Source organism: Lepisosteus platostomus, chromosome 25, assembly GCF_059453375.1.
Source record: "Lepisosteus platostomus isolate fLepPlt1 chromosome 25, fLepPlt1.hap1, whole genome shotgun sequence".
NCBI classification, from domain to species: Eukaryota; Metazoa; Chordata; class Actinopteri; order Semionotiformes; family Lepisosteidae; genus Lepisosteus; species Lepisosteus platostomus.
This window is the reverse complement of record NC_142635.1, coordinates 4,080,230-4,107,336: the sequence shown is the minus strand read 5'-3', so window position 1 is coordinate 4,107,336 and position 27,107 is coordinate 4,080,230. Positions and strand designations below refer to the sequence as shown.

Here is a 27,107-nt window from a genome sequence, read left to right as displayed (position 1 = left end):
GAAAAGCAATATCTGATCATTAAAGCTGAAGGTTGTTCTAAGGACTCCTTTAGAAAGAGAGTGAGGAGGTGTGTGTGACTTAACTCGAGGTGCATTTGGATCGAGCAAATGAAACATTTCCTTTCCCAAAGAGTTGCGGGAGAATGGAGCAACTTGCACACCCTTGCTCTTACCCTGGCTTCTTTCCAGGAACAATATAGTAAACACTCGGGAACAGCCACAGGCTCTGTTCTGGGAATGGGTCCGATTCATAAAACATGTTCTATCCTTGATCATTGGTGAAAAAATAATAAAGCTCATGGAAATCTCGTTCCATTGCTTTGAGACTGAAATGCCTTGTAAGAAATGTTGTGTAACCGATTCCTAACAGTCGCCAATTAGAAGCATCGAAGGCAGAAACCTCAATGTGAAACAGAAAGTCATTTATGTCTACAGTCACACTGAATTAGGTATACTGATAACATACTTTAAATGAGGACTAAACTGCCAGAAAGAGACAAAGCGTGCCCCCCACTTGTCCTTAAATAACCGTCTGTACTTACAAAATGCTACGCGTAGCGCTCAGTGACAAGGATGTGTTTTCAGAATAATAAGCTGGACCACTGTACAACTTACACATATACGTCTACACAGAAAAGTCAAATTCAAGAAAGGTGTAAAGGTTATTGCACACTTGGGGCCATAAAAGCGTCGAAAACCGGGAATTGAAGCATTGAGGAAGAAATCATGATTGCTCTTTCACGGACTCTGTGGGTGGCTCTTAAAAGAGCCTTTGGGTTTGTAGATCCGGGACGGGCGGGCCGGGTTTACTTGGAGCTGGTGTACTTGGTGACGGCCTTGGTGCCCTCGGACACGGCGTGCTTGGCCAGCTCTCCGGGCAGCAGCAGGCGCACGGCGGTCTGGATCTCCCGGGAGGTGATGGTGGAGCGCTTGTTGTAGTGCGCCAGGCGGGAGGCCTCGCCGGCGATGCGCTCGAAGATGTCGCTGACGAACGAGTTCATGATGCCCATGGCCTTCGACGAGATGCCGGTGTCCGGGTGCACCTGCTTCAGCACCTTGTACACGTAGATGGCGTAGCTCTCCTTCCTGGTCTTTCTGCGCTTCTTGCCGCCCTTCCCGGCCGTCTTGGTCACGGCTTTCTTGGAGCCCTTCTTGGGAGCGGATTTCGCTGGTTCAGGCATCTTAACTGCACTCTGCGCACACAGTCATGGGAGTTTAGGGCTTCTACAGCCCCCTATTTATAGCGGCCGCGTGCAACTCAGCTCGCTCAGCTCAGAAGGCGGCTCATTGGTCAGCGAGAGAGCTGCTCTCCTATTGGCTGCGCTCGGCGCCAATGAAATTCAAACGGCTGAGCGCCTGAGCCGCTCGCTCTGACTCCAGGCGCCTCTCTCTCCCCTCCGCCCGAGCACTCAGGAACAAAGGGCCGTGTGATCCGTTTAGCACAACGTGCAGATTTATTGAAATCCCGCTCTCATTCCGCTTATGTCCCCTACCCTAGAAAAAATGTCATCGGCGTAAAATGTGCGATTTGTGCAAACTTGGGAGTCAAAAGGACTCTGGGTGATATTGTAGGCAACCCCAAAATCACTCTTGAACAACCAACAGCTTTGTATAGCAACACTTTTGAGCTTTGACACTGCTTTCAAATTAGTCTGAGCTCACGAAACCTTCACACGAGCCCTTTCTACAGAATGAATGTAATGAGAAGGGCTCTTGGCGAATGAAGTGGAATTTCTCCCGCACAGAGCTGAGCAGCACCGCTTCCTTTCTTAAAACCCATAAAACGTGCGTGAAAAACAAACCGTTTAGTAGCTGAACCCCAGTCGGTTCCCAGGCCCGTATTGCAATTTTCTATCATTTTGAACACGTCTAATAAGCGCTCTTAAGATGAAAATGTCTTCAATGAAAGAAACGCAAAGCATGTAGGAATGCGAGTGAGGGGGATGAAAACTATGGGCAGAAAAACGTGTTTCATCCCGTAACGCTATTTTATTAGTTATTGGTTTACAGACTCACAAACAGCTCGCTCTGTACCGCGCATTAAGGTAGGATAGTCAACCTATTCTGCGATTACATTTCGAGCTGGACCTTCAAAGTACAGCTTCATTCCACACACAAGCACAAAGATTCCAGCTCTTTTCTGAAAAGGTGGGTGGCTCTTAAAAGAGCCTTTGGGTTGATATGTCGGGGTCCAGTCCGGCAGTGAAGCTCCGCTCCTGTTTAGCCGCCGAAGCCGTACAGGGTGCGGCCCTGGCGCTTCAGCGCGTACACCACGTCCATGGCGGTGACGGTCTTCCTCTTGGCGTGCTCGGTGTAGGTGACGGCGTCGCGGATGACGTTCTCCAGGAACACCTTCAGCACCCCGCGGGTCTCCTCGTAGATCAGCCCGGAGATCCGCTTCACTCCCCCACGGCGAGCCAGGCGGCGGATGGCGGGCTTGGTGATTCCCTGGATGTTGTCGCGGAGAACCTTGCGGTGACGCTTAGCGCCTCCTTTCCCGAGTCCCTTTCCGCCTTTGCCTCTTCCAGACATCTTCGAGTTATTAGTTAGTGATACAACACACACTGCTGGGCTGCAGCCGCGGCGCTTCTCTTTTCAAGCCTGAGAGCGGACCTGCTTGAGACAGGAGGCGCGCTGACACACGAGCCCGCCTCCTCTCCGACCGCGGCAGCAGCCCAGACTGCACAGGAACCTCTTCCCTGCCGGAGAGCTCTCCACCACAGCAACTTTAAACAGGCTACACTTCGAAATTGTCATGATTACTTCCCTAACCAACGGCATTGTAGGATTGTGCAAATTCTCCCCACGTGGTTTGAATGCTTGAACCTGGACTCGAGAAAAGCCCAGTCTTATCGAGCGCTAGCAATACAGGATAGTCGGTGCTGCAGCACGTTTTTGACTTGCAGTTTTTCTTACAGGGTAAAACTTTAGAGCAAAGGAAACCTAAACCCATACCATACCGACAGCATTAAGAAATGTGTCAATACCGAACCCACGTATCTAGGAAGAACGATATCGAATTCAGAATCCATTGCACATGTGAGGTGCTCTTTTCTGAACCAAAACGCCCCATACGGAACAGAAAATACAACATACTACGGTGTATGGATTATGAACTGTACTCAGACTTTAATCACTGTAGGAATAAATCCGTCATTCATGTTTAATCACCTACTAAACCGAGGTGCCTGAATGCCGGAAACCGAAGAATCTAAGAAATTAGGGGGGTCAATTTTATACGTGTTCAACTGTAACACATTGCAATACAGTACAGGACATCAGCAGTGAAATATTTGATCTTTTTTATATTTTTGTGGTGGTTCTTAAAAGAGCCTTTGTGTTCAAGGGGAAAGATCCTGCAGGAGGCGGTCCGTGTCTAAGCGCGCTCCCCGCCAAACACCGAATTCGGAAAAGAAAATAAAGAGTAGCGGAAGGGCTTTTAATGCCAATCGCTCTTGTGTCATTAAAATAGTCTCATGCATTTGAACACTTTCAAATGTGGATATGAATGCTGAAAAGCGAATTTAGAGCAAAAGGGGAGACGTGTGTCGCTGGTGTACTGCAGCAGTGCAGAGGGGCTTTTACACGAGTTGGTAGAAAACCGCTTCTCGGTAGGGCTTTCACTTATCAGCTAACCAAACGAGAATTGTGCCTCGTACAGACTATAATGGAATAACGTAACCCTCTCGAGTGTTGTGGTGGCTCTTAAAAGAGCCTTTGTGTTCAAGGGAAAAGATGCTGCAGCAGGCGGTCCGTGTCTAAGCGCGCTCCCCGCGGATGCGGCGGGCCAGCTGGATGTCTTTGGGCATGATGGTCACCCTCTTGGCGTGGATGGCGCACAGGTTGGTGTCCTCGAAGAGCCCCACCAGGTAAGCCTCGCTGGCCTCCTGCAGAGCCATGACGGCGGAGCTCTGGAAGCGCAGGTCGGTCTTGAAGTCCTGGGCGATCTCTCTCACCAGGCGCTGGAAGGGCAGCTTGCGGATCAGCAGCTCGGTGGACTTCTGGTAGCGGCGGATCTCCCGCAGAGCCACGGTGCCGGGCCTGTAGCGGTGGGGCTTCTTCACGCCGCCGGTGGCGGGGGCGCTCTTGCGGGCAGCCTTGGTGGCCAGCTGCTTCCTGGGCGCCTTGCCGCCGGTGGACTTGCGAGCGGTCTGCTTGGTTCTCGCCATCTTCCTCGCTGCTCTTCACAATCAGCACTGTACTGAGAGCAGCAGCCCGCACTCGGGTTTATATGCGCAGGCAGCCCCGTCCTGATTGGCTGAAGGGCCCCGGGAGCCTCTCGCTGATTGGATACTTTGAGAAGGAGCGCGCAGTTTTGCACCCTATCCAATGTGAGACATTCAAACAAACTCTATAATAGATCTGAGCCCATGACTATTTTATTGTTATTTTCCTCTCATTATGAAGGAATCACACACCCTTGTTCCAATTTCTGGCTGTTCCAATGTCTCTGCTTTGATAGTCTGCTACTGCAGCTTTGGATCTGAGAATCACTTAACTCAAGCATTAACATGACTGTCTCCTTCCTCATATTCAAAAGCTTCTGAACGTTATTACTGACCAAGTAGGCATCCCTTTCAATTACATGTTAATAGGAACAGAACTTCCTGTTGTGAACAGTTTCCTATCTCACTTTTCATTCCCCCCGATGTTTATATTACTCCAGTGTGAGTGCTTCACAGACAGGACTCCTGATGTTAATCAGTATTGTGTAAGGACGTGCACTGGCACAACTTGACTGAATTTATTCATTATATTGCACTTCTGTCATTCCAGCACTCTAGAAGGCATGCTACTACTGCTGACTTGTTCAAGTCCGTCAACGTGATTAATAAACATCCATCTGCCTCCTGCTGTTCATCACTCTCACTGAGGACTGAAAGTGTGAAGATTCTCAGCGGAGACAATATCCAGCTCTGTGATTTGTAGGGCAAGCCAGTCTAGATCTCCACACCCTGACATCACACTCGGTGCATCACACCAACTCTCCTTCACTACAGCTCCAGCACTGAAGTCACTGATGGTGATCTCCTAGAAATCTAACATCAACTCATCTCTTTTCCATTCTATTGTCTAGAACTCTGTCCCCTGTAATTTAACAGTACCTGTATCTCGCTATCATCACTAATATTCTGGGTCACATCAGTAAAGCCTGAAGGCTATAGATTCAGAGCTGAGAGTTGCAGCAGCACCTCAGTGTCTTCTGTGCCCTTCTGAGCTCCGTTGTTGATCATGTGTAAAAGAGTGAGGAGCAGGATCAGAGGTAGTGTTACAGTTAGGGACTGGATATGCTTTGTAGTTTTCAACTCGGAGAATGTGCATCAACACTCAGGTGTTGTGACTTTCAGCCACAGTTCACTTTGTTTGCTTCCTCTGTTATACTGGAGTTATCGCACCAGACACTTGTCATCAGTATATTCATTTCTCTCCCATTGAGAAATAAGGAATAGACAGGCTCTGGAGAGGTTATGCTCTGATCTCTCATGGTCTCTCCCAGTGTGTTTCTAGCACTCCTGTGTGGGAGTGTTGGACACTCAGAGGAGTGAGTTTCATTCCATATGAGTGCAAAAGAGTTTGTTTCTCATTCATAGCATCACTGACAGACTCCTAGAGAGATCCTGCTGGGCTCTTTTATTTGCGCCCCACCCAGAGGTCTGCTCATCTGGCGGTGGGATGGGGTGGGGATGATCATCGCTCTTACACACTTACTGCTGAATAATGTGAAGGACTAAAGTGGGGTGCACACCCCCAGAAGATGATGACGAGAGACGTTTTTTAAAGTTCCTTCTCCGACCAAGAATTTTTAAGCCGCAGTGGAAGGTTAAGGAAGCAAATATCAGGGCAGAGATATCGCTTAACATCGATAACGAATATCGGTTAACGGAGATAACTGTTTGCTGATCAACCTACAACTTAAACATCCCCCATCTCTCAGGATGTCAGCAGTCACACAAAAACACCCGGAACTGCTAGATTACAAATGGGAATTATTGTTGATCAGTTGTTAAAAAAAAACATCTCCAAATGCTGTTAGTGTTTACTACTCCTAATCTGTTCCCTTCACCATGAGCATAGAGATCACATAAGGGAGTGAGGGGCGTTTGAGACGTTGAGGTGTCGTTTGTAGTTTCCAAATTCATTCTGAAAAAAAGCCATATCTGGGCAACATCTGAATGCTGCTGCTGTATTTTTAGATTGCCACAAGGGGGCAGCCAAGGAGCTGCAGGCTGCCAGTGCTGGCTCAAGGAGTTTGTTACAGGAGATGCCCTGATGCCCACGTCCCACAGAACAAACGATCTGTCTGTTTCCCCTTTCACTTCAAGGTTGCAGAGGAGCAAGAGCCTATTTCAGCAAGCCACACACACACACTCACTCACACCAGGGCCAGTTTACTCAGAAGCCAATTACCCTACTGTACCAGCATGTTTTTGGACTGTGGGGGGGAACCCACACTAACACAGATGGAGAGAACATGCAAACTCCACACGAGCAGCATTCCAGGAGCTGAACCCTGGGCCCCAGCCCTGCACGGTGGCATTGCCCACCACTGCGCCACCATGTTGCCTTTTATCCAGTATTTTCTGCACTACTACAATATACCGTGACTCCAGACAGCATTCTAATGGCAGACCATATTTAGCAAGAAGAATCCACAGAGTTTATCAAAGATTTACGTACAGCATTTCTGCATTTTTTACTTTTAACATCGGCCTTGGTTTCAGCATTCCTGCAAGACATGAGCACTTGACTTACAACCTAGGCCTCAGCTTTCGGTTGTCTTTTACTTCGCTTCCTTGTTTTTGCGTCTAGCCTGCAAATCCAGCAGCTCCTCCATGAAGAAACAACAGCAGCTGGAACTGCAGAAACATGGCGCTCAGGACGGTGATGTAATACAACATTAGCAGACGCAGAACAGTCCAGAGGTAGGAAAGATGGACAAACCATACAACAGGCACCGGAAGTTAGCCTGGAGGAAACGGGCATGTCAGACACTATAGGGGTCAAACTTATGAGAAGATATGAAAAAGGCCATTTCTGTTAGGGGTTTTGCTATGAGCCACGACAGGAAGAAGTGGTAATAGAGGGAAACTTTAACTTTCCACTCATAGATTGGGACAAGATCAACAAGCAGGTCAGCCACTGAAATGATAGACAGGACTCTCTGAAGAAGTTGGTCGGAGCACTTACATGAAGAGCATGCCCCAGCCCACAGAAACAGAATTCTAGGTTAACTAGATTAACTAACTGTTAGCGTGGAAGAGGCAGGTTTGTTTACCAAGTGTACTTGAGGGTCAAGAGATTGTCTCAGGACAGTAGACAACACTCTTGCAGCAGTCGTTGAAGAGAGAGTAATATCCAGAGAGTGGCTAGTCTAGCACCTGCCTATAAGAGAGGTGAAAGATCCAATCTGTGTAACTGTTAACATATAAGTCGTTGGTTATGAAACTGATCATTTGAACTAAGCTAGTGGAGCATCTGTGTGTCACTGATTTTCCAGGAGATTGCCCGCGTGGGTGTAGCCATCAATACATCTTGCTTAACCAACTTGTTAAGACTTCTTTGAACAAGGCACAGCAGCAATACTGACAGAGTACCTGACTTTCAATCTCTCCAGAGCCCATGGTGCTGAGAGCAGGGCAGAGTTTGTGAGGGTGAAGCCTGCGAGGTTGAGCTCTGGTTGGTCACGGCTGGGAGGCGCGGTGTTGACCCGTCAAAGATGCCTTGCTCTGACCACAGAGCTGCTTTTGCATCCTGCAATTTGAAACCCGATAGTAGAAGAGCTTCGTACGAATGGTCAACATTTCTTTTGGAAGCAGAGCCTTAAATACCAGGACACGTCCGTGTTAGACAGTGAGGGTATCTGCCTGGGGGACAGTACTGGCGCAGAGCTGCTTCTTCAGGAAGGAATGCTCACTTTCGGGGTGCATGCTGTCCAGTGCCAGCCACTCTGCCGGTAGCCCCTTCCTGTTGCTGGGCGTCTGTGCAGGCCCGGGCAGCTCCTCGGGGTGTCTGTGCTGCCGGGGGGAAGGAATAGAGCGTTACACCAACAGGAACAGGGGCAGGAGAGAAAACCGCAGCAGGCTTTCATGGCTGCGAACAGCTCTGCATTGCAGAAAGTGAGACGCAGTAGAAAAAGAAGAGGCGGTGTCAGGGTTTCTGGGCTTTTGTACACTCAAACCTGGGTCGGTCCTGGATGGAGCTCTGGACTGGAGGTGAACCATGGCGGTAACCTCTCACTGAAAATTGTTGCTCAAGAGCATAAAGATCTGAGTTGGAGTCCCTGAGATGTTGATCTTGAGCCCAGTCTCCCTCTTTTGGTATTGTTGTTACAGTTAAGCTTTACTATCAAAAATGAGTCTGTTGTATTACGTATTTTGAAATTGATTTAAACTCTGGTCCTGGAGTCCTACAGGAGTCCAGAACCCTGATCCAATTAGTACAGGGGTCTATACTCCTGATTATTGAGAGCTCCAGTCCAATGATTCCAGGGGTCTGTAACCCTGGTCCTGGAGAGACCCGGTCCAGTTACTACAACGGCACACCCTTTTTGATATAAAAAAGCCTGTGTTTTGTTTTCAAAAAGAAAGTGAAATACAGTATGCACCATTTCAGTTGACCTTTTGGCTAAAATTCTTTCTGCAGCAGTAGAGCCTACTGCTGCTTATTTTCCCATTGATTCTTAAAGTTCAGTGGCAATCCAGTCAAAAGTTTTCATTCTAAACCATACAGTATTGTGACCCAACCCTGGTTTTGAAAGAAGCAGAAATAGGCCAACTCATCTGCCTGTGAAACAATGCTGTAGGTGCTTTTCTTTCAAGTGAATAGTTTTAATCAAAGCTTGTATACTCAGATAACATTGTTCATGGTAAAAAGTTAAATGTCTGGAAAAATTGCAAAGCAAAAAAAGAACCACTAAAACATGCTAATTGTTTAAGTAGTCACCCACCAAGTCAAAACTTAGCAGCATTATTCAGCAAGATTTAGCGGCAATTACAGCGATTGTGATTCATTTTTGGATAAGTGTTTGCCAGATTTGCACACGCAGGGACATTCACTTTCTTCATGATAGGTCAGTTCAGTCTCGCTCTGGGTCATTGTGCTGCTGAAGGACAAATTGGTCACATTTTTAGATCTTCAGCAGGCTGAAGCAAGCTTTTCACTAGGGATTTTTTGGCTCAGTCTTGTCAAGTGGGAAGAAGAATTATAACAAACCCTACCGCCACTATGCCCGACAGCAGGAGTGGTGTCGACGATGCTCTATGTTGGGTTTTCACCAACCATGATGCATTGAGAGCAAAAACGTTCGCCGCGTCTCGCTTCGGGAGCGCTCTTACTTTCCAGAGAGTATCTGAGGTTTAGACTCGATTGTGGACACTAAAGGTGTTAAGAAAATTAAAAATTGTGTACATGTGTGATCACACAAAAAGCAAATGAAGTGGTTACTGTACAGTGCTGTCTGTAGTTATGATTAATGATGTCTAACAGTGGTTTTTTTATTCCTAAGAACATCAACTGCAGTATGAATGTGAGTCGTTTTTTGCTTCTTTTGTCATTTTCTGGTAAGAAAAGGAAACGTTGGGGGTGACTTTCAGAGTCCGGAATGGATTGGAATTTTGGCCCATAAGCAATAATGAAAAAATTTTTTTCTTGGGATGAATTTTCGCTGTACGAAAGGGTTTCTGGGAACGAATTCCTTCATAAAAAGAGGTACGGGTGTATTCATTCACGCAGTGCTCAGTGCAGCCTGCCGGTGGGGAAGATGTTTATTCCCCGCGCTCTGGAAGTGCGATGGAATGAACTACAGCCGCGTCACTGCCTGTCTTCTCTGCTCTCGGTTGGAGCCCTTGGATTCCCCTGGGTGCCCCACACTCACCATGGTGATGTAGAGGTCGTCGGCATGGGGTCTTGGGGGTGGCGGGGGAGCACAGGTCCGGCTCAGGGTGACGTAGCAATCGGAGTCCTAAGAGAGAGGAGGAGGAGGAGGTGGGAAGAAGTTTGCTGCCTCTTAACACAGTGATCAGCAACTGATCGACAAACATGATTGATTAATGTTTGGTGTTTCAACACTCTGATTTCCTCCCAAAGTCCAAAAACGCATGGGTAGTTTAAGTGGCTTCTGGGGAAAGTGGCCCTGGTGCGTGCGTACGTGCATACGTGTCTGTGCCCTGTGATGGACTGGCGTCCCATCCAGGATGTATCCCACCTTGTGCCCGTTGCATGCTGGGATAGCCTCCAGCTTCCCCGCGATCATGAATCGGAAGAAGCGCTTAGAAAAAACATGGGTGGTTTGTCGGTCGATCAGTTACCTTGTTATTTCTGGGGTTCCGGTCTCCAGCGTTGGTCAGGCTCTGGCCAAGCCCCTCCCTGAAACGAGACACAGCGGACAGGAGCTCAGCCTGAGAAGGTCGAGGTGACGCCAAAACCGTTTTTCTCTCGTGAAAAACCCATGGAGAAGAGTTGACTGAGAAGGAGGAAGGGCCAACTCCTCGGGTTGCACCAAAAAACTGTAAAGAATTTACAAGGGACTCTCAATGTAACATACTCCTGAACGTTTCGTCTAATACTTCTTGATTGTGTGCTTTTTCACACAATAACTAAAATGGTTGTACTGCTGTCTGGGCTTTTTGCGATAAGACTGTTCCTCCTAAGCCCAGTCTTGTTTAGGTTATGCAAAGCTTGTCATCTCTGTTTCTGTGCAAGTCTTAGCACAAGTGTTTCAAGGTCTCTCCTTTGGTCTTTCCTGGTCTTCCCCCATTTTCTCCTACTTTCCTTCCCCTCTACTCTTCTGTCCTTATCAGATGACCTCAGACTCTCTTCTTTCACTCAGTCTTTTTATCTCTCTGTTATCATCATGCCCATTTTATACTTTTCTTTGTTGCGGCTCTGCCTTTCTGTAGGTTTTCCCCTGCCCTTTTGGTCTCCCTGTCATTTTAGGATTGTTCATCCATCTGTTAGTCCCCCTGACACTCTCTGTCTCTGTGAGTGCAGCTCTGCTCCCCACCCGCCGGATTTGATCAAGACCTCCAATAGAAAGCTGTGGACTTAGACCTCCAAGAGCGCCACTTCTTCTGACAGGGGACAGAATTTCTCTGTACCATGGGGCTGGACCTCTACAGCAGAAGAATTGCTCTGTGCCACAGGGCCCGGCCCCTGCTCCAGGAGAATAGTTCTGTGCCACAGGGCCAGGCCCCTGCTCCAGGAGAATAGCTCTGCGCCACAGGGCCAGGCCCCTGCTCCAGGAGAATAGCTCTGCGCCACAGGGCCAGGCCCCTGCTCCAGGAAAATAGCTCTGCGCCACAGGGCCAGGCCCCTGCTCCAGGAGAATAGCTCTGCGCCACAGGGCCAGGCCCCTGCTCCAGGAAAATAGCTCTGCGCCACAGGGCCAGGCCCCTGCTCCAGGAGAACTGACCAGACTCTAAGGGGGTGACGTCCCCTTCTGCTCATCTGTTCCCTTTGCCACTCTGTCTTCAGTAAGCCCTGCCTTACCCCTGGTTGCTGTGGCGGCAGGGAGCCCGCTGGAACGCCCACAGACCAAACGCCAGGGCCAGAGCCAGGACAAAACCTCCACCCACGGATCCCGCATACATGGGCCACTGGGCAGCTTGAGCATGGGGGGTTAGGATAGTCCTGCCTTGGGCTGACAGTGGGAGGGGGAGAGGGATTGGAGAGAGAAGAGGGAGAGGAAAATGCACTGAGACAGAGGCAGAGTGAGAGAGCAGAGCGATCCAGGAGAAAAGAGGAGGACAGGTTGAGAGATGTGGAGGATGGGAGAAAAGGGAAAATGGAGGGATTGAACAAGAGGGCAGAATGGGAGAAAAGTGAAAGAGGGAGAGAAAGATACAAATCCGTTAGAACATGTGTGTAAACATCTGTGGACATGCCAACATGCTTCATAGAACAAAAGGCATCATCTATCAGAAGTATAATAAGTAAAATTCTCATATTGAACCCCAGGCTGCTTGAAAGCTGCTTGGGTTTCGGGTGCATCAAAAACACATTTCAAAAGTTACCAACGGTCTGTTTTTGCTAGCTCACAGACCCAGGAATCTCAATCCAGCGGTATCTTGAAGGAAATGGGGCATTTAATGGCTGGCTATCCTCATTTTAGTATTTGATATCAGTAGCCAGTCAAATCAAGCTTCACCCATATTGTTCAGCCATCAAAGATGTGCCGCCATAATAACCCTGAGACACAACTGCATTTATTACACGGAAGTGAAATGTAAGTTCAGGAACATCCGGGACAAAAACAGGAAATTGTGGTTTTACATGGAAAGTCGGGGGGTCTTTTTGACGAAATGTCTTTTCTTGGATGATTGCATAACTAACAACACAATGGGCTCACTGTGTACATATGCAGGCACATTATCAATATATTGACATTTTGTTTTGCTTTTGCACCCTTTTTTGTGTTATTTTCGGTTCTCGCTAACCTCACAACGGTGCTTCCGTCCCTCAGTTAGGGACGTCGGCTTTTTCCCTGTGCTCCGCCCACTCCCACACCGTTACATGAGGTAAAACTCGAAGCTACGGAGGCAAGGTGCCCTGAAGAAACACTGAGGAACCTTCAGAGGTCAAGTGCTCAGGGGGGAATTCCGGACTCTTTGCTCTGTGGGTTCCCTAACAGTCCTCAGTATGTCCTCAGCAATATGTCCAAGAGTCTCCAGTTAAACTTCTAAATCACATCAAGTCCTGGCTGCACATCACTCCCATGCTTAAATCTCTACATTGGTTACCTATAAAGTCACATATTCAAGATCATGTTACTGACTTGTAAGGCTTTAATTAAGCCTCTGAGCTCCTCCATGCTTACACCCCCTCCTGTAGGCTCCGGCCAGTTGAGGCTGGTCCTTTTCTCACTGTACCCCAGAAGAAATCTCAGACTTTTAGTGACCATTTTCCCTTTTCCCAGCTCTGCTCCTTTGCTACAGAATGCCCTTCCTCCGATTCTTTGAGATACTACCTCTTTGACTCTCTTCAAATCTGAACTCACCTTTTTTACTACGGCCTATATCTGATTGCCCTACTTCCGAGCCTGTAGGTTCTTGTTCCATTTTCTTTACTTTGTATTGTGTTTTTGGCTTTTTCTTTCCATATCACATTGAACAGTGTTCTTAGGTTTGGAAAGGTGCCTGCTTTCCAAAATCAATAATAGGACTAGGACTAGGACTAGGACTAAGACTAAGACTAAGACTAGGCCTATGGCTAAGACTGAGACTAGCTTGCTGGGATAAGCTCTGGCTTCCCAGGAACACTATATTGGATGTAGTAGTTAGAAGATGGATGGGTGGGCTTCGTACCTAGGACCGGGGAGGTGACGCGGAGCTGGGTGCTGTTCTTGTAGATGAGAGGGCTGTTGGCTGGGCGCAGGCGGCACACATACTCCCCCTGGTGGGCTGCAGTGACATTGCGGAGCAGGATGGTGGCGTCATTCTCCCCGATGTTCCCAATGAAGGACACCCACCTCTCGGACGGGATACTGTGGTTCTGGTAGTAGAAGAAAATCACCTGCTCGGACAGGCAGCCAGAATAAAGAGTGTTATTTGAATGTGTTTTCAAAGGTGATTTCATGCTGGGGAAAAAAGGGGGCGACCCCTTAATTTCATGTATACGTTTATGATCTAATGTTTACTTAATGTATATGTTATAAGGCATGAGATATTCACCACTGAAAACTACAAAGCTCATAGAAATATATTTAATTTTTTTTGCTGTCTCGGATGCTGATAAATAATTGAATCCTTGACCTGTGAATAACTGATCAATTAAAAAAACGGATAATTTAATCCGTGACATTTAGCATATCTTCTAAGCGGCGTTACCTGCAAACTGCCAAAATAGATGATCTTATTATCGATAGTGTATCTTGGCTGTGTTTACTGCTGGTACTGAGTTACTTGGCAGTTGTATGGGTTTGAAAAATAGGCATTCCTGAGGTGATCAGTGGCCTCTACTCTCCACACCTGGCTAATTCAGGCGTGGGCTCGGAGGTGTTTGATTTTGGAATCGAGCACGCCTGTTTTTGCCTGTTACTGGACTTCGCAAAACCAGATCTGTAGAAATCCATTCTCCAGGAGATAAACGTCACAGACTTTGAAGTTTGGGGGTTCTCAGTCCTGGTCTTGTTGGGGGTTTTTTGCAGCCCATCTCTCTGTTACACGGCTAAAGCCATAATTGACTTAATAAGACTTATTTGCTTTCAGCTCTTAAGCATATTGGATGTTGCTTCTTAGCTGTTGCCTGTTTTGTTTCCTAAGTAGGATTTCACACATCCAACCATTTTCTAAACCTCGCTGTCCCAGGCAGGGTGCACCCTGGATGGGAAACCAGACACAAACACTCACACCAGGGCGAGTTTTCCCCAGAAGCCAGCAGGAAAACCCACATGAACACAGGGAGAACATTCAAACTCCCCACAGACAGGGCCCTGGCGCACTGTGGCAGCAATTCAAACCACTGAGCTGCCACGCAGGCCTACTGGGATGCAAATCGGCTTGAAATAAAAATGAATTATTTATGTAATTTGATTTATGTGGAACATCATCAAAACCCTAAAACAATCAAAGGCTATATCTGCATTTTCTTCCCCAATCTAAGACTTACTTATTCTAAATCCAGGCTGGGACCCTAGTGAGCTCTGAATTGCCCTACAGTTTAGATCTACATGCCAACTTGTCTACCTGTGATGTGTGACCGGTCTGTAACCGTTTGTTGTTTTGTGGCAGGCATTACCTTCTCCTGGAACTCCCACTCCACGCTGCTGTCTTGACTCCTCTCTCCTGCGGTCAGCGAGAAGGTGCAGGGCAGCCGGACATCAGAGCCCACAGTCGCCTGCAGCTCATGGGCTGTGAACACCACTCCTCCAGCACTGCACACCAGTAGCACTGGAAAACACCAGTACAGCACCAGTACACCTGGGTCATAAACACCATTATCCACCCCAGTGCATCTGGATCATACCATTACAGCACCAGTACACCTGGGTCATAAACACCATTATCCACCCCAGTGCATCTGGAACATACCATTACAGCACCAGTACACCTGGGTCATAAACACCATTATCCACCCCAGTGCATCTGGATCATACCATTACAGCACCAGTACACCTGGGTCATAAACACCATTATCCACCCCAGTGCATCTGGATCATACCATTACAGCACCAGTACACCTGGGTCATAAACACCATTATCCACCCCAGTGCATCTGGGTCATACCATTACAGCACCAGTACACCTGGATCATAAACACCATTACCACCCCAGTACACCTGGATCATACCATTACAGCACCAGTACACCTGGATCGTAAATACCATTACCACACCAGTATACCTGGCTCATACTATTACCACACCAGTACTACAGTACTACAAACTCAGAACATGGCCACTCCACACAGACAGTGTGCGAGTTGAACCCTGGACCCTGAAACAGGAACCACTGGTGCCAACGACATCTATGACTCACGTATTGCACTAAAACAGATTAATGCTCACCGCTGGAAACTGCAGCCAAAAAGATGATGACCATTCTTTGCATGAACCTGTAAAATAAAATATATTAATTTAGATCTCTTGTCTGAATAGCGAGTTGGACTTTAGATTGAAGTGCATTCAGATTAATTTTCTGTAAGAAACTGTACTGGAAGCCCTTGCTGGTCAGAACAGTTGGAAATCCCCCTTCTGCAAGCCACACTGTCTTGATAAATTCCTGTTCAGGCAGGGAAGTCTGTCACCTATGCCACAGCCCTGTATCCCCTTTAGTAAAAGGAAGAGCAGGTTTCAAAATGACTTTTTTTATTTCTCTTGCTACAGTCGACTATATAAAAGCTGGGATACTGGATCCGGTTGTAAACTGAAAAAATGTTAAAGCGTATACTGTTTCTACCACATGAGAGATGAAGGTTTTTATCATTCTAGTCTTGGAAAGCATCACTGCTCATACAGTTTTCATTGTTTTGTACTCTCTTTATAGTCTTCATAATGCAGAAACTGTATTGTGGCGATCTTCTCATGACATTGAAGAGCTTTTGTTTTAAACAAAAAGCTAATTCTGACAGACCCTGGTTTTAATAATAATCATTCCTTACACTTATATTGCGCTTGTCTGGACACTCCACTTAAAGCTCTTTACAGGTCATGGGGATCCCCTCCACCACCACCAGTGTGCTGCCCCACCTGTGACACTGCTTGCAGCAATCAGATACGTCGTTCTAGTAATATTCTTCTGCCAGGATCAGAGTGCAGTGGGCAGGTTTATTCGGCAAAGACCACAGCGATGCAGGGAGCATAAAAGTGTAGGAATACCCAAGAAAATTACTTGGGTAGTTTAATGCACTACGTGGAGAATTAAGAGTCGTCCTAGATCTTCACTCCCTCAGTTCTGGAGAAGAATTGACTCAAGAAATCAGAAAGGTAAAGAATTTAGCCCCCTCATCCACCAGTGTCAAGACCATTGTCTAAACATTCATGCATCCCTCCATTTTTTGAGAGATGTATCCAATTCAGCGCAAATGATCTGCACTCAGTCCTTGGTTTCACAAATCTCCTAGTTTATGGGCATTATTTCTTTCAAATTCAGGGGCACAGAACCTTAAAAAGGCTCTCCTCAGACTGCTACATTGCTTCCGTATTTTCGATTAAATAGTGCTTAGTAGGCAATCGGTAGATGAACAGACACAGCTGAGAATAATATGGTATCAAACACCCAGCCAGTTTTTCCCCCATCCATCCATATTCTAACCACTTTATCCAATTCAGGGTCAAGGGAGAGCCGGAGTCTATCCCAGCAAGCAATGGGCACAAGGCAGGGTACCCCCTGGATGGGACGCCAGTCCATTGCCGGTCAAAGACAGGCACACACACACTCACACCAGGGCCGATTTCCCAAGACGTCAGTTAACCCACCAGCATGTTTTAGGACTGTGGGAGGAAACACAAAAACCCAGCGAGAACATGCAAACTCCACGCAGACAGCACCCCCAGAACTGAACCCAGGGCCCCAGCGCTGTGGAGCAGCAGTGCTTATCACTGTGCCAGCGCCTTGCCCCCACTGCCTAAGCCTCTACACCCCAAATCACTCGGATACCCAGAAAACGGACAAGACAAACACAGAGTCGGGTTGTGTGCAAGGCAGCAAGAATCTCCTTCTAAGGAAACGACACACCCTGTCCTCTAATTCACGAATGAAAGCTGTAAAGTGAGCATTCAGTCTGAATTTGAAATTCCCTGTATTTTAATCTGTTCCCAAGGACTAGAAGATCACCCTGCATCCGTTTCGTTTTTTTTTTTGCTGTCGCAGAGTAAATCTCAAGCCAAGCTGAAACGTCCAACACTTCAGCAGTTTAGCTTATATGTGCACCTCGCACACGTCGGCTCTAGTGCTGTACGTGCTGTTTCTCAAGTAATAAAACCAGAGTTCTCGGAAAAAAGTCTGCACTTTGTCACGATAAGGTCAAGTACAGACCAGAACCACAGTGGCTTATCAGACCACAGCTCATCGGAGCTTCTGCAGTGTTAAGCAGACTAGAGAGCACACAAACACCCCCCACCCCACCCCCACCAGCAATGATGGTGCTGGAGCCACTGCAGTACAGAACCTCACCCCAGGTATACAAGCAGTGGGACTCGAACCCAAAACCCACAAGCCAGTAGAACAAAGCTTTACCTTTACAGTGTGACGCCAATGAACCTGCCAGAAAGTCTTCGGACATGCGGGAGGAAACCGGAGCACCCAGAGGAAACCCACAAGCACTATGGGGGAACATGCAGACTCCACACAGACAGTACCTCAGGTCCGGAATCGAACCCAGGGCCCCAGCGCTGCCAGGCAGCAATGCTCACCAGTGCGCCACCATGCCAATCAAACCAAAACACTTCAATACTTGATAAACATGCACAAACATTCTTATTCTGGGATTTCATTATTCCTGACGAGTGATGGTTAGAACTACTCCCTGGAAAAATGACTAATGCATATTTGCAGGCTCATGCACTAAGGGATTTAGCAGCCTTCTCGGGGTAACCCCGGGGATGTAACCGACAAGGATTAATAATAATAACTCCTTACACTTCTATAGCGCTCTTCTGAACACTCCACTCAAAGCTCTTTACAGGTCGTGGGGAATCCCACTGTCACCACCAATGTGTGACCCCCCACCTGGATGATGCTCCAGTCCTCTCCCCACACACCAGCTCTCAGTGGGGAGGAGAGCAGAGTGATGAAGCCAGTTCAGAGAGGGGGGTTATTAGGAGGCCATGACTGGTAAAGGCCAGGGGGAAATTTGGCCAGGACACTGGGGTAACACCCCTACTCTTTTCAAGAAACTAGTCTAGGATTTTTAATGACCACAGAGAGTCAGGACCTCGGCTTTACGTCTCATCTGAAGGACAGTGCCTTTTTACAGTATAGTGTCCCCGTCACTTTACTGGGGCATTAGGACCAAGGCAGTGGCGCTCCAGAGCTCATCTTCCTGATACTTGCCCCTGGGCGCTTGTGCTGTGTCAGAACCCCCCACACACACACACGGACGAGAGGAGGAAGTGAGTCATGTGTGACAGAGGGCTGTATCGGGCCCCTCTCAGCCAGAGAGCTGGAGCGAGGGTTCCGATCACAAACGCCCTTCGCCAGAAGTTTCGTTTTCTCCCCCTCCCACTCCTCCCCGAGCAGCGCAGACCTGAGACAGAGCCCCCCCTAGTCAGGGCTCCAGGCGGCAGGCAGAACGAGTTTCACACTTGAAATGATCACGGTGCGGCCGGCTCGTTTCTTGTTGCTGGTTTCCTGTTTTTGAGGCGGTTGTTTGTTTTTTTTCTTCTTCGTTTTGGTGCACGATTTTGCAAAGCAGCTTTCAAAGTCTTGGCCTGTCACACATAGCAGTTCTTCCACCTGCAGGACAACCCCCTCCGGTAAGCATCTGGCTTCAAGCGTGGCCCACCGGGGCTGCTTGTTCCCTACTCCCACCACCCTTTGAGTAAAGAGGTGCCCGCCTCCAGTTGCTGTTTTAACTGCATGTGTCACTGTGAATCTTAAAGAGCTCCGCTGGAATGACTTTGGCAAAGGCCCAGAGGAAATCAGAATGCGAGTATTAGATCTCCTTTGTGATCTTCGGTTCACGACCGAAGAGGCTCAGTTCCTTCAAGAGGGAGACACACCCTTAAACCCCAGAATCCAGCTCTAAACAGAGTCCAGATTAGTATGGTCTTTTCTAACATACACAGGGATCCAACTGTACGATATATCCCAACTAGTGAGTTATACAGTTCAGAACCCCTTGATTTTAATCCTACTACTTGTAGCAATGTAGCTTAACATTTTGTCTGGCTGTGTTATAGCTTTCCTATATTGTCTCAAAGGTGAGTCAACACAAACAGCTCAGACCTTTTGTTTGTATATCTGGCCATTCTTTAGGTCAGTGTTTTCCATTGTGTATTCATAGTGTGTTTTCGATACCTTCCTGCACGTCTCGGCGTTTATCTACATCAGACACCATCTGCAGGCATCTAGCCAGCTGGGAATGACATCACACCACTGTCAGGACAGCCGGTCATTTTCTCCTCTGGGCATCCCAACTGTGCAAAGAGTCTGACTGCAAAAAAACATTTCCTCTATTTTTCTTGGTAGCTGCAGCGGTCTTCTGTTTTCGTCAGCGTCCCTACCACTGCTTGCGTTGTGGGGTGGTACACCACAGTAAAAGCAGAGTGCAGCCAGGATAAAAGAACAGTAAAATGTTTATCGATCAGACCAACTTTTCTCGTAAGCAGTGTCCTTAACGTAATCAGCGTGATGGCGTGTATCAAGGACATCATAGATGAGTAAATTTAAAGATTCTGCAAGTTGTTTTGGGAAGAAAATTGTGGAAGCAGGCAAAATACTACCTAAATGTATTCCAAACGAACATATAAGTGTAAGCAATTATTATTATTATTATTATTATTATTATTATTATCATGAGAGCACCAAAGACAAATTGCTTGGCAGAGAACGTGCTATAAAAACAGTTATTATTGCATTTTGAAGATCAGGTCGCATAACTGTGCCAAAAACAAAACTCTGTGGCTTGCACTTTTAACATAAAAAAAACATTTGATCAATGAATGATATTTAAAGGTGAAAATGGACATCTGAATAACTCTCGTACCAGCAGAAGCAAAACACGCTTTCAAAATTCACATTTTACACTTAAGCTTCCTGTTTTTTTTGTTTGAATTATTTTGGTGTTTTTCTTTTTTTGTCGAGAGGGCCGTGGTTGGAGAAGTTTAAATTTCAAAAACAGAAGTTACAGCAGGTAGGGACAATTCAAATGAAAGCAGACAAATTCGAAGTGTGCACAAACTGTTGTTTTCTCATGTGTTTAGTGCATCATATTAGGTGCAGTTTATGGCTGTTTTACCATTGAGAACGCCAAGAACTTGTCGGATGTATCCGGGGATATATTTATATTCGTCTAAAGACCAACCTTTTACAACAGGCACCACTTTACACAAAAGGTGGCGGGAGTGTGAAACAAGCTACCCAGCTAGGTTGTTGAAACCAATTCCCTGGTTTCTTTCTAGAAAAGCCTGGACCAGACCCTTGGATCAATTAATTACTAACCACTTAGGTTTTATATTATAACATGTGAGTCTCCCAACGGAGGAGAAAATGGGGCACAAGACATTTGCTGCCAGAAACAAGAATTAAATTTTTGGGCCATTTCAAGGTCAGTCGTAGGTGTTTGTGTGTTTTCCAGGTGGCTTCGTCTAATTCCCCGCGGAAGAAAGTATCCGTGTTAAATCCCAGGTGAATCACACCCTTTTGCTCCATCGAATCACAGAGGCTTCGGAATTCCAAGCTGACCCTGGTCATGGAAATAGTTGTGTAAAGAGACAGTAAGCATGGATGTAAATAGTTGTGCTGTTATTTAGCCCTGTTCCTCCCAAGACCTCTACCCAGCCTAACCTGGTGTGCCTGTCCCCACTGCCGCCCTCGCGCATTCAACCCTTTGCCTGAGAATTTTGCATGGTTTCAGTTGCTCTCGCTGGCGGACGGAGGTAAAGTGGTGCCTGTGGATGCCAATAGGAGCAGAGTCCTGTTCATTTCCCGCACGGAGCCCCCGAGCCGCTCCGAAACGTACAATCAATCCGATACTCCAGCCTCTCGCCTTCGCGAACTGGACCAGCCCGTACGTGGACCCCCCGCCCCACATCACTGGCGACAAAACACCGTGGAGGCGGAAACTTTGGAACACAACCGAAACAAAAGAGCTGCTGCGGTTCTGGGGAAAACCACGCCGCAGGTGCGCGCATCTGGAGCAAGCGACTGAAGAAACAAACAGCGCCGGTATCTACCCCCCCGTCTGAAAACCACAGATAACACATCTGATGGAAACAGGCCTGTTACTCTAACGCCTGGCAGAAGCAAAGCTCTTTAGTGACAAAGTGTAAAGATTGAAATCTTCAGGGACCGACTCTTACATATTACAGAAAAACTCTTCGGTGTATATAGCGCCTTTAAAAGTGGCCCCTCGAGGCGCTTCCTAGTAAGAAGAAAAGTGCACAAGTAGAGGAGACAGCAGGTTGACACTGTCACAATAAGGGTTTGGAATACAGTAGGAGAGCAGGGAAAGGGAAAGAGACAGAGCCAGTTCAATAAAAAAAACCCCTTCTGAAGAAGAAGGCTTTGAGTCTTGATCTGAAAGAGCTCGGGGAAAGTTACGCTCTGATATCCTCAGGAATGGAATTCCAGGGTTCTGGGGCGCAGCAGGAAAAGCCCTGTCACCTGTTGAGTGAAGACGGGCTTGGGGGACCGATAGGAGACCAGAATTAGAAGGGCGAAGGTGGCGAGGTGGGGAGTAGGACGATAGTAGCTCAGACAGGTACTGAGGTGCCTGGCCACACAGAGCCTTACAGGTGAGCAGGAGGATTTTGAAGTCGACACGAAACCTCACAGGAAGCCAGTGCAAGGACTCCAGGACAGGAGTAATGTGATCACTTGCACTAGACTCTGGCTGCCAAATTCTGGACATACTTAAGACTGTTCAGTGTGGATTTAGATACCCCAGTGAGTAGGACATTAAAGTAATCAGTTCAAGAGAAGACAAAAGTGTTTTACCAGCTTTTCAGCAACAGTTAGCAACAACAGAGGACGTAGTGCGGTGATAAATGTCAAACGGTGAAATGTCAAGCCTTGGAGATTTTACACATTTCTGTGCACATCTTACTTTCATTGTGGTTTGAAATGCACTCATCAATGCCGATTCTTTCTAACCCCGAAATATAAAAATAACACTGCAGTTCCTCTTTAAATGTACATGGCGTTCAGCATAACAGACTGCAAGAAGACTTATTTTGAGTCTAACATGACTAAAAAGTAAGTTTGGGAATTGCAGTTTCATAAACCATTAAAAAGTGCCAAGATTCAAGAAGCGTATATGCAAAAGCAAGGGTTAGATGGGGCCAGCCCTAGCATACAGGACAGTGCAAGGGACGCTGTACAACACAGTAGCGTACAGGACACTGCTGCCCAATGTACAGGACACTGCAGGATCAGCATACAAAACACTGCGGGCTCAGCGTACAGGACAGTACCAGCCCAGTGTACAGGACACTGCAGGCTCAGCGTACAGAACACTGCAGGCTTAGCATATTAGACCAGCATACAGGACACTGTGGGTTCAACGTATTAGACAGTACTGGTCCAGCGTACAAGACACTGCAGGCTCAGTATATGGGACAGCACCAGCTCAGTTCAAGCACTGTGTAAAAGCGGTTACCTGCTCCTGCATAAAGAGAGCCATTGAGCCATTTGCACCCTTCGCATGACTGCAAAAGTAACAGATAAAGAGAACTGATTCAGGGCTCATTCCAAGCTGTCAGCAACTGACTAAGAAACCACTGGTCTCAAGACCGAATTCTCAAACTCCACCTGGCAATTCGAGAACCTCTGTAGAATTATGGTTGCCCTGTTTCAAAGAGGACATTGCAGAAAGACGGTCAACTTCCAATTCACTTCACACAAGGCTGAAGGGGGATTGTGATTCAGGAAGTCCAAAGCCTCACGATTACTGCCAGAATCAACGCACAGATGACTTTAAAATCAGCACTGAAACGCGGACAAAAGGGCACAAGAGGGAACCGCATTGAGCACTGAGTGCAGGAGACCCCTCTTTACGCGAAGAGTGGTGGGGGTGTGGAACGAGCTAACCACCGTGCCCAGCCGTGCACTTCGCCTCGCCTTCTTTCAGGAACCACCTGGGTGAGACCCCTGGATAAATTAGCTGCTGAAAGGAAACAAACTGCTAGGGCAAAGTGTCTTGCTCTCATTTGTAACCTCCTGGCATAGCAGAGCAAAGATGTGCGTAAAACTTACCAGGCGTGACTGGGGAAAGCGGGGCGATGAACGAGTGACTGGCCGAGCACTGGAGTCTCAGGTCCTGCGAGGTGAAAGAGGGGTCACCGGACGCGGCTGACATCTGTTAACACAAAAAAGGCGAACTTTGAAGTTGATCTCACCACACTCAGCCGTCTGAACGCATGTGTGAGCTGGGGGGATGTGAAGCGTCTTCCCTTCTGCTTTCACTTCTCTTCACTTCAGCTTGCCTTCTTCTACAGGAGGGTCTACACAAGCACGCCTTTCTATATGCAAATAATTTTCAAATTTGTCCCACCTTGCAGAGCTAGATTTACACAGCACGCATCATTTTAACCCATGGATACGTTATACTTTTAAAAACAGTAAGAATTTTATGAGAGCAGAAATGGCAAATCTACTTCAATTCTGCAGGGATTAGAGGAGAGGCACTCAACACTGGTCCTGGAGTATTCATCCCACATGGGCCCTTAATTGCCTGCAACTAATCAACTTGCTGGTTTAGACTTTTATCTTCCGTCAGTCCTTGGTTTAAAAAATCTCACAAGTTAACATTGATTTCTTCCTTCCTCGGGGCCCAGAATGTTCAAACTTGTCTCTTGTCAAATTGCTCCCTTATTTTTTTACTAAATAGCGATTAGTAGGTGATCAGTGAATGAACAGACACAGGTGGGAATGATACGATATCAAACGCCCAGCCAGTTTTTCCATCCAGCCATTTTCTAACCACTATACTGTCAAACAGAAGCTGTAACGTTGACAAGTCCAAATCTGTAATATTATGTAATATTTACTTGGGTTACTGTATGTCCGACATTCCCCAGTCTGATCTCATCAGCTCTCTGAAGCTTAGTAAAGCCGGAGCTGGTTAATACCAAGACATTGAAGGACAGTCTGGCTACTGCTGTAGTGGTGTTGGTGGACCAGTAGGGGGTGCTCTTTCCCCTGAACCATGCCTCGGTCTGTTGACCAAGGACGATATGCTATAGGAGGTACTCTGCAGGGATGAATGAAGTGGGTTCCTTCCCATGTGTGGGATCCTTGGGAATAAGAAGGGCAACGTGTCGGGGAATCTGTTATTTTTGTGTCGCTTGTTTGTTGGGCTGTGTTCTGTGCTGCAGATGAGCTACCAGTGTACAGGTAAAATAAATCCTGATTTAGTGTGCTTTGATTGCACGCTGTTAGGCCACAGAAGGTGTTTCTTTGGAAAGGGGATATAGACTTTCTGCGGGATAAGCACTCTGTGGCACTGTGATTGTCATGTCTTGTCATTTGCCGAACCGCTTTATACCATACGGAGTCGCGGGAAGCCGGAGCCTACCCAGCAAGCAAGGAGCGCAGTGCAGGGCACCCCCTGGATGGGACGCCAGTCCATCGCAGGGCAGGTGCAAGCCAGTCACACATGGGGACAGTTTGGAGGCCACAGTAAAGGCCGAGGGGGGGAATTTGGCTCGGACAGCGGGATAACTCCCTACTCTTATCGAGAAACAACCGGCAATGGCTCTGTAATTGATTTGTTGTATATTTCTAGCATGGTTACTAAAAAAATCAATCAAAGTGTAAAAAGCATCCCAGCAAGTAAAATAAATAAATAAAGCACCCATTCATTTAAATAACAAGCAGCGCTCAGGGGGTAGAAATCATACAAAACCAAAGAACTAAACGGACAAATTTAACATCTCCGATTGCTGCTACAGCACACCTGCCAAGACAGAAACTAACAGCATTCTGTGGTCATGATGAAACAAAAAGACTTGCATAACATGCGAAACTGCACTTAGATAACAGATCCATAACTGACCACTGTGACTCGCAGTTCTCACCAAATAAGTAACGTGTGTTTATTGGGATGCAGTCGTTTGACACAAACACAACACAGATGGAACATGCATGCAGTTTGTGCACCAGAAAGAGTCTTACTCATTTATAATGCTCTTGCTGTTATCCAAAAGGAATACTGAGCTGGAAACTAAATCTAAGCGCTTTTTTCCCCCCAATTCAGGGTGCCGGAGCCTGTCTCACAAAGCACTGGGCGCAAGGCAGGGTGGGAAATAAATCACAGGGCAGAACACAGAATTCCGATAAATAGGCATGAAAAGAATTTACCATAAACGAATTACTGAAGCCGCAAAGCATATGGTACTTGTGTCCCAGTTATAGACACCTGTGAAGTCCTGTAAGCCTCAAGACTAGGTCCATTTGTCAGAGGACAAAGAAAACAAACTTGTCTTCAGAGATGCTATACTCAGATCCTCGGCCATCAGGTACAAATGTAAATGGACACAGTGCAAAGATCTGGACTGATACAAGTCGCCGCAATCAATGTTTAACAAAGCTGGCAGATAAGTGGCCCCATCCTGTACTTTTAGTTCAGGCAGTTTAAAGTTAAAGTTAAGAGTCTGAAGTAGAAATCACCGTGTTCAAAGCAACCTCTCCAGCAGCTACAGCAGAGCCACTCTTATTACACCAGCTACCGCCCTCAGTTTCACAGCACTGTAAATTCCAGCTACGAGCCCAGTTCCAAGGAAACCAGTCAGCTGGTGAAGTGCTACAGGTGACGACACAGTACTCTAACTGTCTGGTGAGCTGCACTTTCGAGCAGTGGATCAACTGAGCCCTAAGACATTTTTTCAATGACAAGCATGTTTGTATCTGTCCCAGTGTCCGGGAAGATTTAAGAACTGTCTTCTGGTAGAGAGCAGATTGAGCGGTTTTCCCAGATGTGGCCAGCCTCCACTCAGATAGTGAGCCAGCTGTGCTCCCGACTCCCCCTTCTTCACCTGATTGCGGCTCTGAGGACGAGGAGCCAGAAAAATTCTGTATTGGCACCAACACAAAAGACTCACGCGCTCCTCATCACAGCTAAGTCTAAACATGACAATTGCAATACTTACACCTGGAGGTGACTGATGTTCATGTGAAACGTGTCTTTCTCAGATTTGATCGAATGCGCCGCTGATAGTTTCCTTGTCGACAGGTAACGGATTCAGGCGCGAATGTCTTTGACAGCTTTTGGAGCCTTCTCTGCCATGCAGGTGGGCTTCGTTTCTCCTCGCCGAAATTGGACTCTAGTTCACCAACGTGCAGCATGTCTGCAGAGCTCAACTTCAGTTCCCCTGCCTGCTTGTTTCAGTTCTTCTCAGCATGCTTCATAAACACCTAATTTCCCATTAATCATCTATGAAGGTGTGATCAATTTATGGCACCCAATAGGTCTCAGAGGTTTAACAGCAGAACGCAAGGAGAAAACTGAAATCAGTCTCACCTGTGACTGAGAATTGGGCTGGGGGTACAAGCCAGAGTGAACAGGGAGACAGTGGTGGCATTCAGACTGTGTGAAAGAAGATGTGATATGAAGTGGGTCTCTCTACTGCCCCTTTCAGCACAGCTGGTGTAAGAGCTTGGAAGCTGTTAAAGCCCGGAATGGATCAGACTGGACTGGAGCACCGTGCATTTGAATAGCACGGTTTGAACTGCACTAAAAGGGAACGGGAGTTCCATCCACCCCAGCTTTTATGGCCCACAAGAGTAGGTACACAAGTCATCCTGTACTGGGAACAAGAACAGGTCCATTCCGAGCTAAAAAGAGTAGAAAAGAAAGACCATGTTTCGGCTGTGGAGCCTTCTTCGCACCCAAAGAAGGCTTCACACCAACCATGTTGTGTTTCTTTTCTTCCTTTGCAGCCAACATCACTGTGCAGTGGTCATTTGGATTCCCAGGAAAGCCAGGGTTTCCAGCCCGAGTTCTGGAGTGCA

At 47.2% G+C, this 27,107-nt stretch overlaps 3 protein-coding genes across 4 annotated transcripts; all 3 read right to left on the bottom strand.

Annotated features, from left to right (window-relative positions):
- Nucleotides 1-407: 407 nt before the first annotated feature.
- Nucleotides 408-1,192, bottom strand: LOC148640759 (histone H2B 1/2). The gene has a single exon (XM_088619670.1). It carries the CDS (start codon nt 1,179-1,181, stop codon nt 807-809), a length of 375 nt encoding a protein of 124 aa, XP_088475796.1. The 5' UTR covers nt 1,182-1,192; the 3' UTR covers nt 408-806.
- Nucleotides 1,193-3,693: 2,501 nt separating this feature from the next.
- On the bottom strand, nt 3,694-4,169 carry LOC148640758 (histone H3). The gene has a single exon (XM_088619312.1). It carries the CDS (start codon nt 4,167-4,169, stop codon nt 3,759-3,761), a length of 411 nt encoding a protein of 136 aa, XP_088475438.1. The 3' UTR covers nt 3,694-3,758.
- A 192-nt stretch (nt 4,170-4,361) lies between these two features.
- LOC148640757 (uncharacterized) lies at nt 4,362-23,581 on the bottom strand. Of its 2 annotated transcripts, XM_088619311.1 has the most exons (9): nt 23,352-23,581; nt 15,503-15,549; nt 14,734-14,885; nt 13,302-13,509; nt 11,488-11,638; nt 10,308-10,365; nt 9,875-9,961; nt 7,916-8,015; nt 4,362-7,752 (listed from the first exon to the last, which is right to left on the bottom strand). In XM_088619311.1, the coding sequence occupies exons 2-9, from the start codon at nt 15,543-15,545 to the stop codon at nt 7,712-7,714; spliced, it is 840 nt and encodes a 279-aa protein (XP_088475437.1). In that variant the 5' UTR covers nt 15,546-15,549; nt 23,352-23,581; the 3' UTR covers nt 4,362-7,711. The 2 variants fall into 2 exon arrangements, with proteins under 2 accessions (XP_088475437.1, XP_088475436.1); XM_088619310.1 differs by having other exon boundaries at nt 4,362-8,015.
- Between the last annotated feature and the right edge of the window lie 3,526 nt (nt 23,582-27,107).

Coding starts and splice junctions, on each gene's coding strand:
- LOC148640759 (XM_088619670.1), bottom strand. CDS start 1,181: ATGCCTGAACCAGCGAAATCCGCTCCCAAGAAGGGCTCCAAGAAAGCC.
- LOC148640758 (XM_088619312.1), bottom strand. CDS start 4,169: ATGGCGAGAACCAAGCAGACCGCTCGCAAGTCCACCGGCGGCAAGGCG.
- LOC148640757 (XM_088619310.1), bottom strand. CDS start 15,545: ATGCAAAGAATGGTCATCATCTTTTTGGCTGCAGTTTCCAGCG. Junction 11,639..13,301: donor CGTCACCTCCCCGGTCCTAG/GTACGAAGCCCA, acceptor TCCCACTGTCAG/CCCAAGGCAGGACTATCCTA. Junction 10,366..11,487: donor TGCCGCCACAGCAACCAGGG/GTAAGGCAGGGC, acceptor GTCTCGTTTCAG/GGAGGGGCTTGGCCAGAGCC.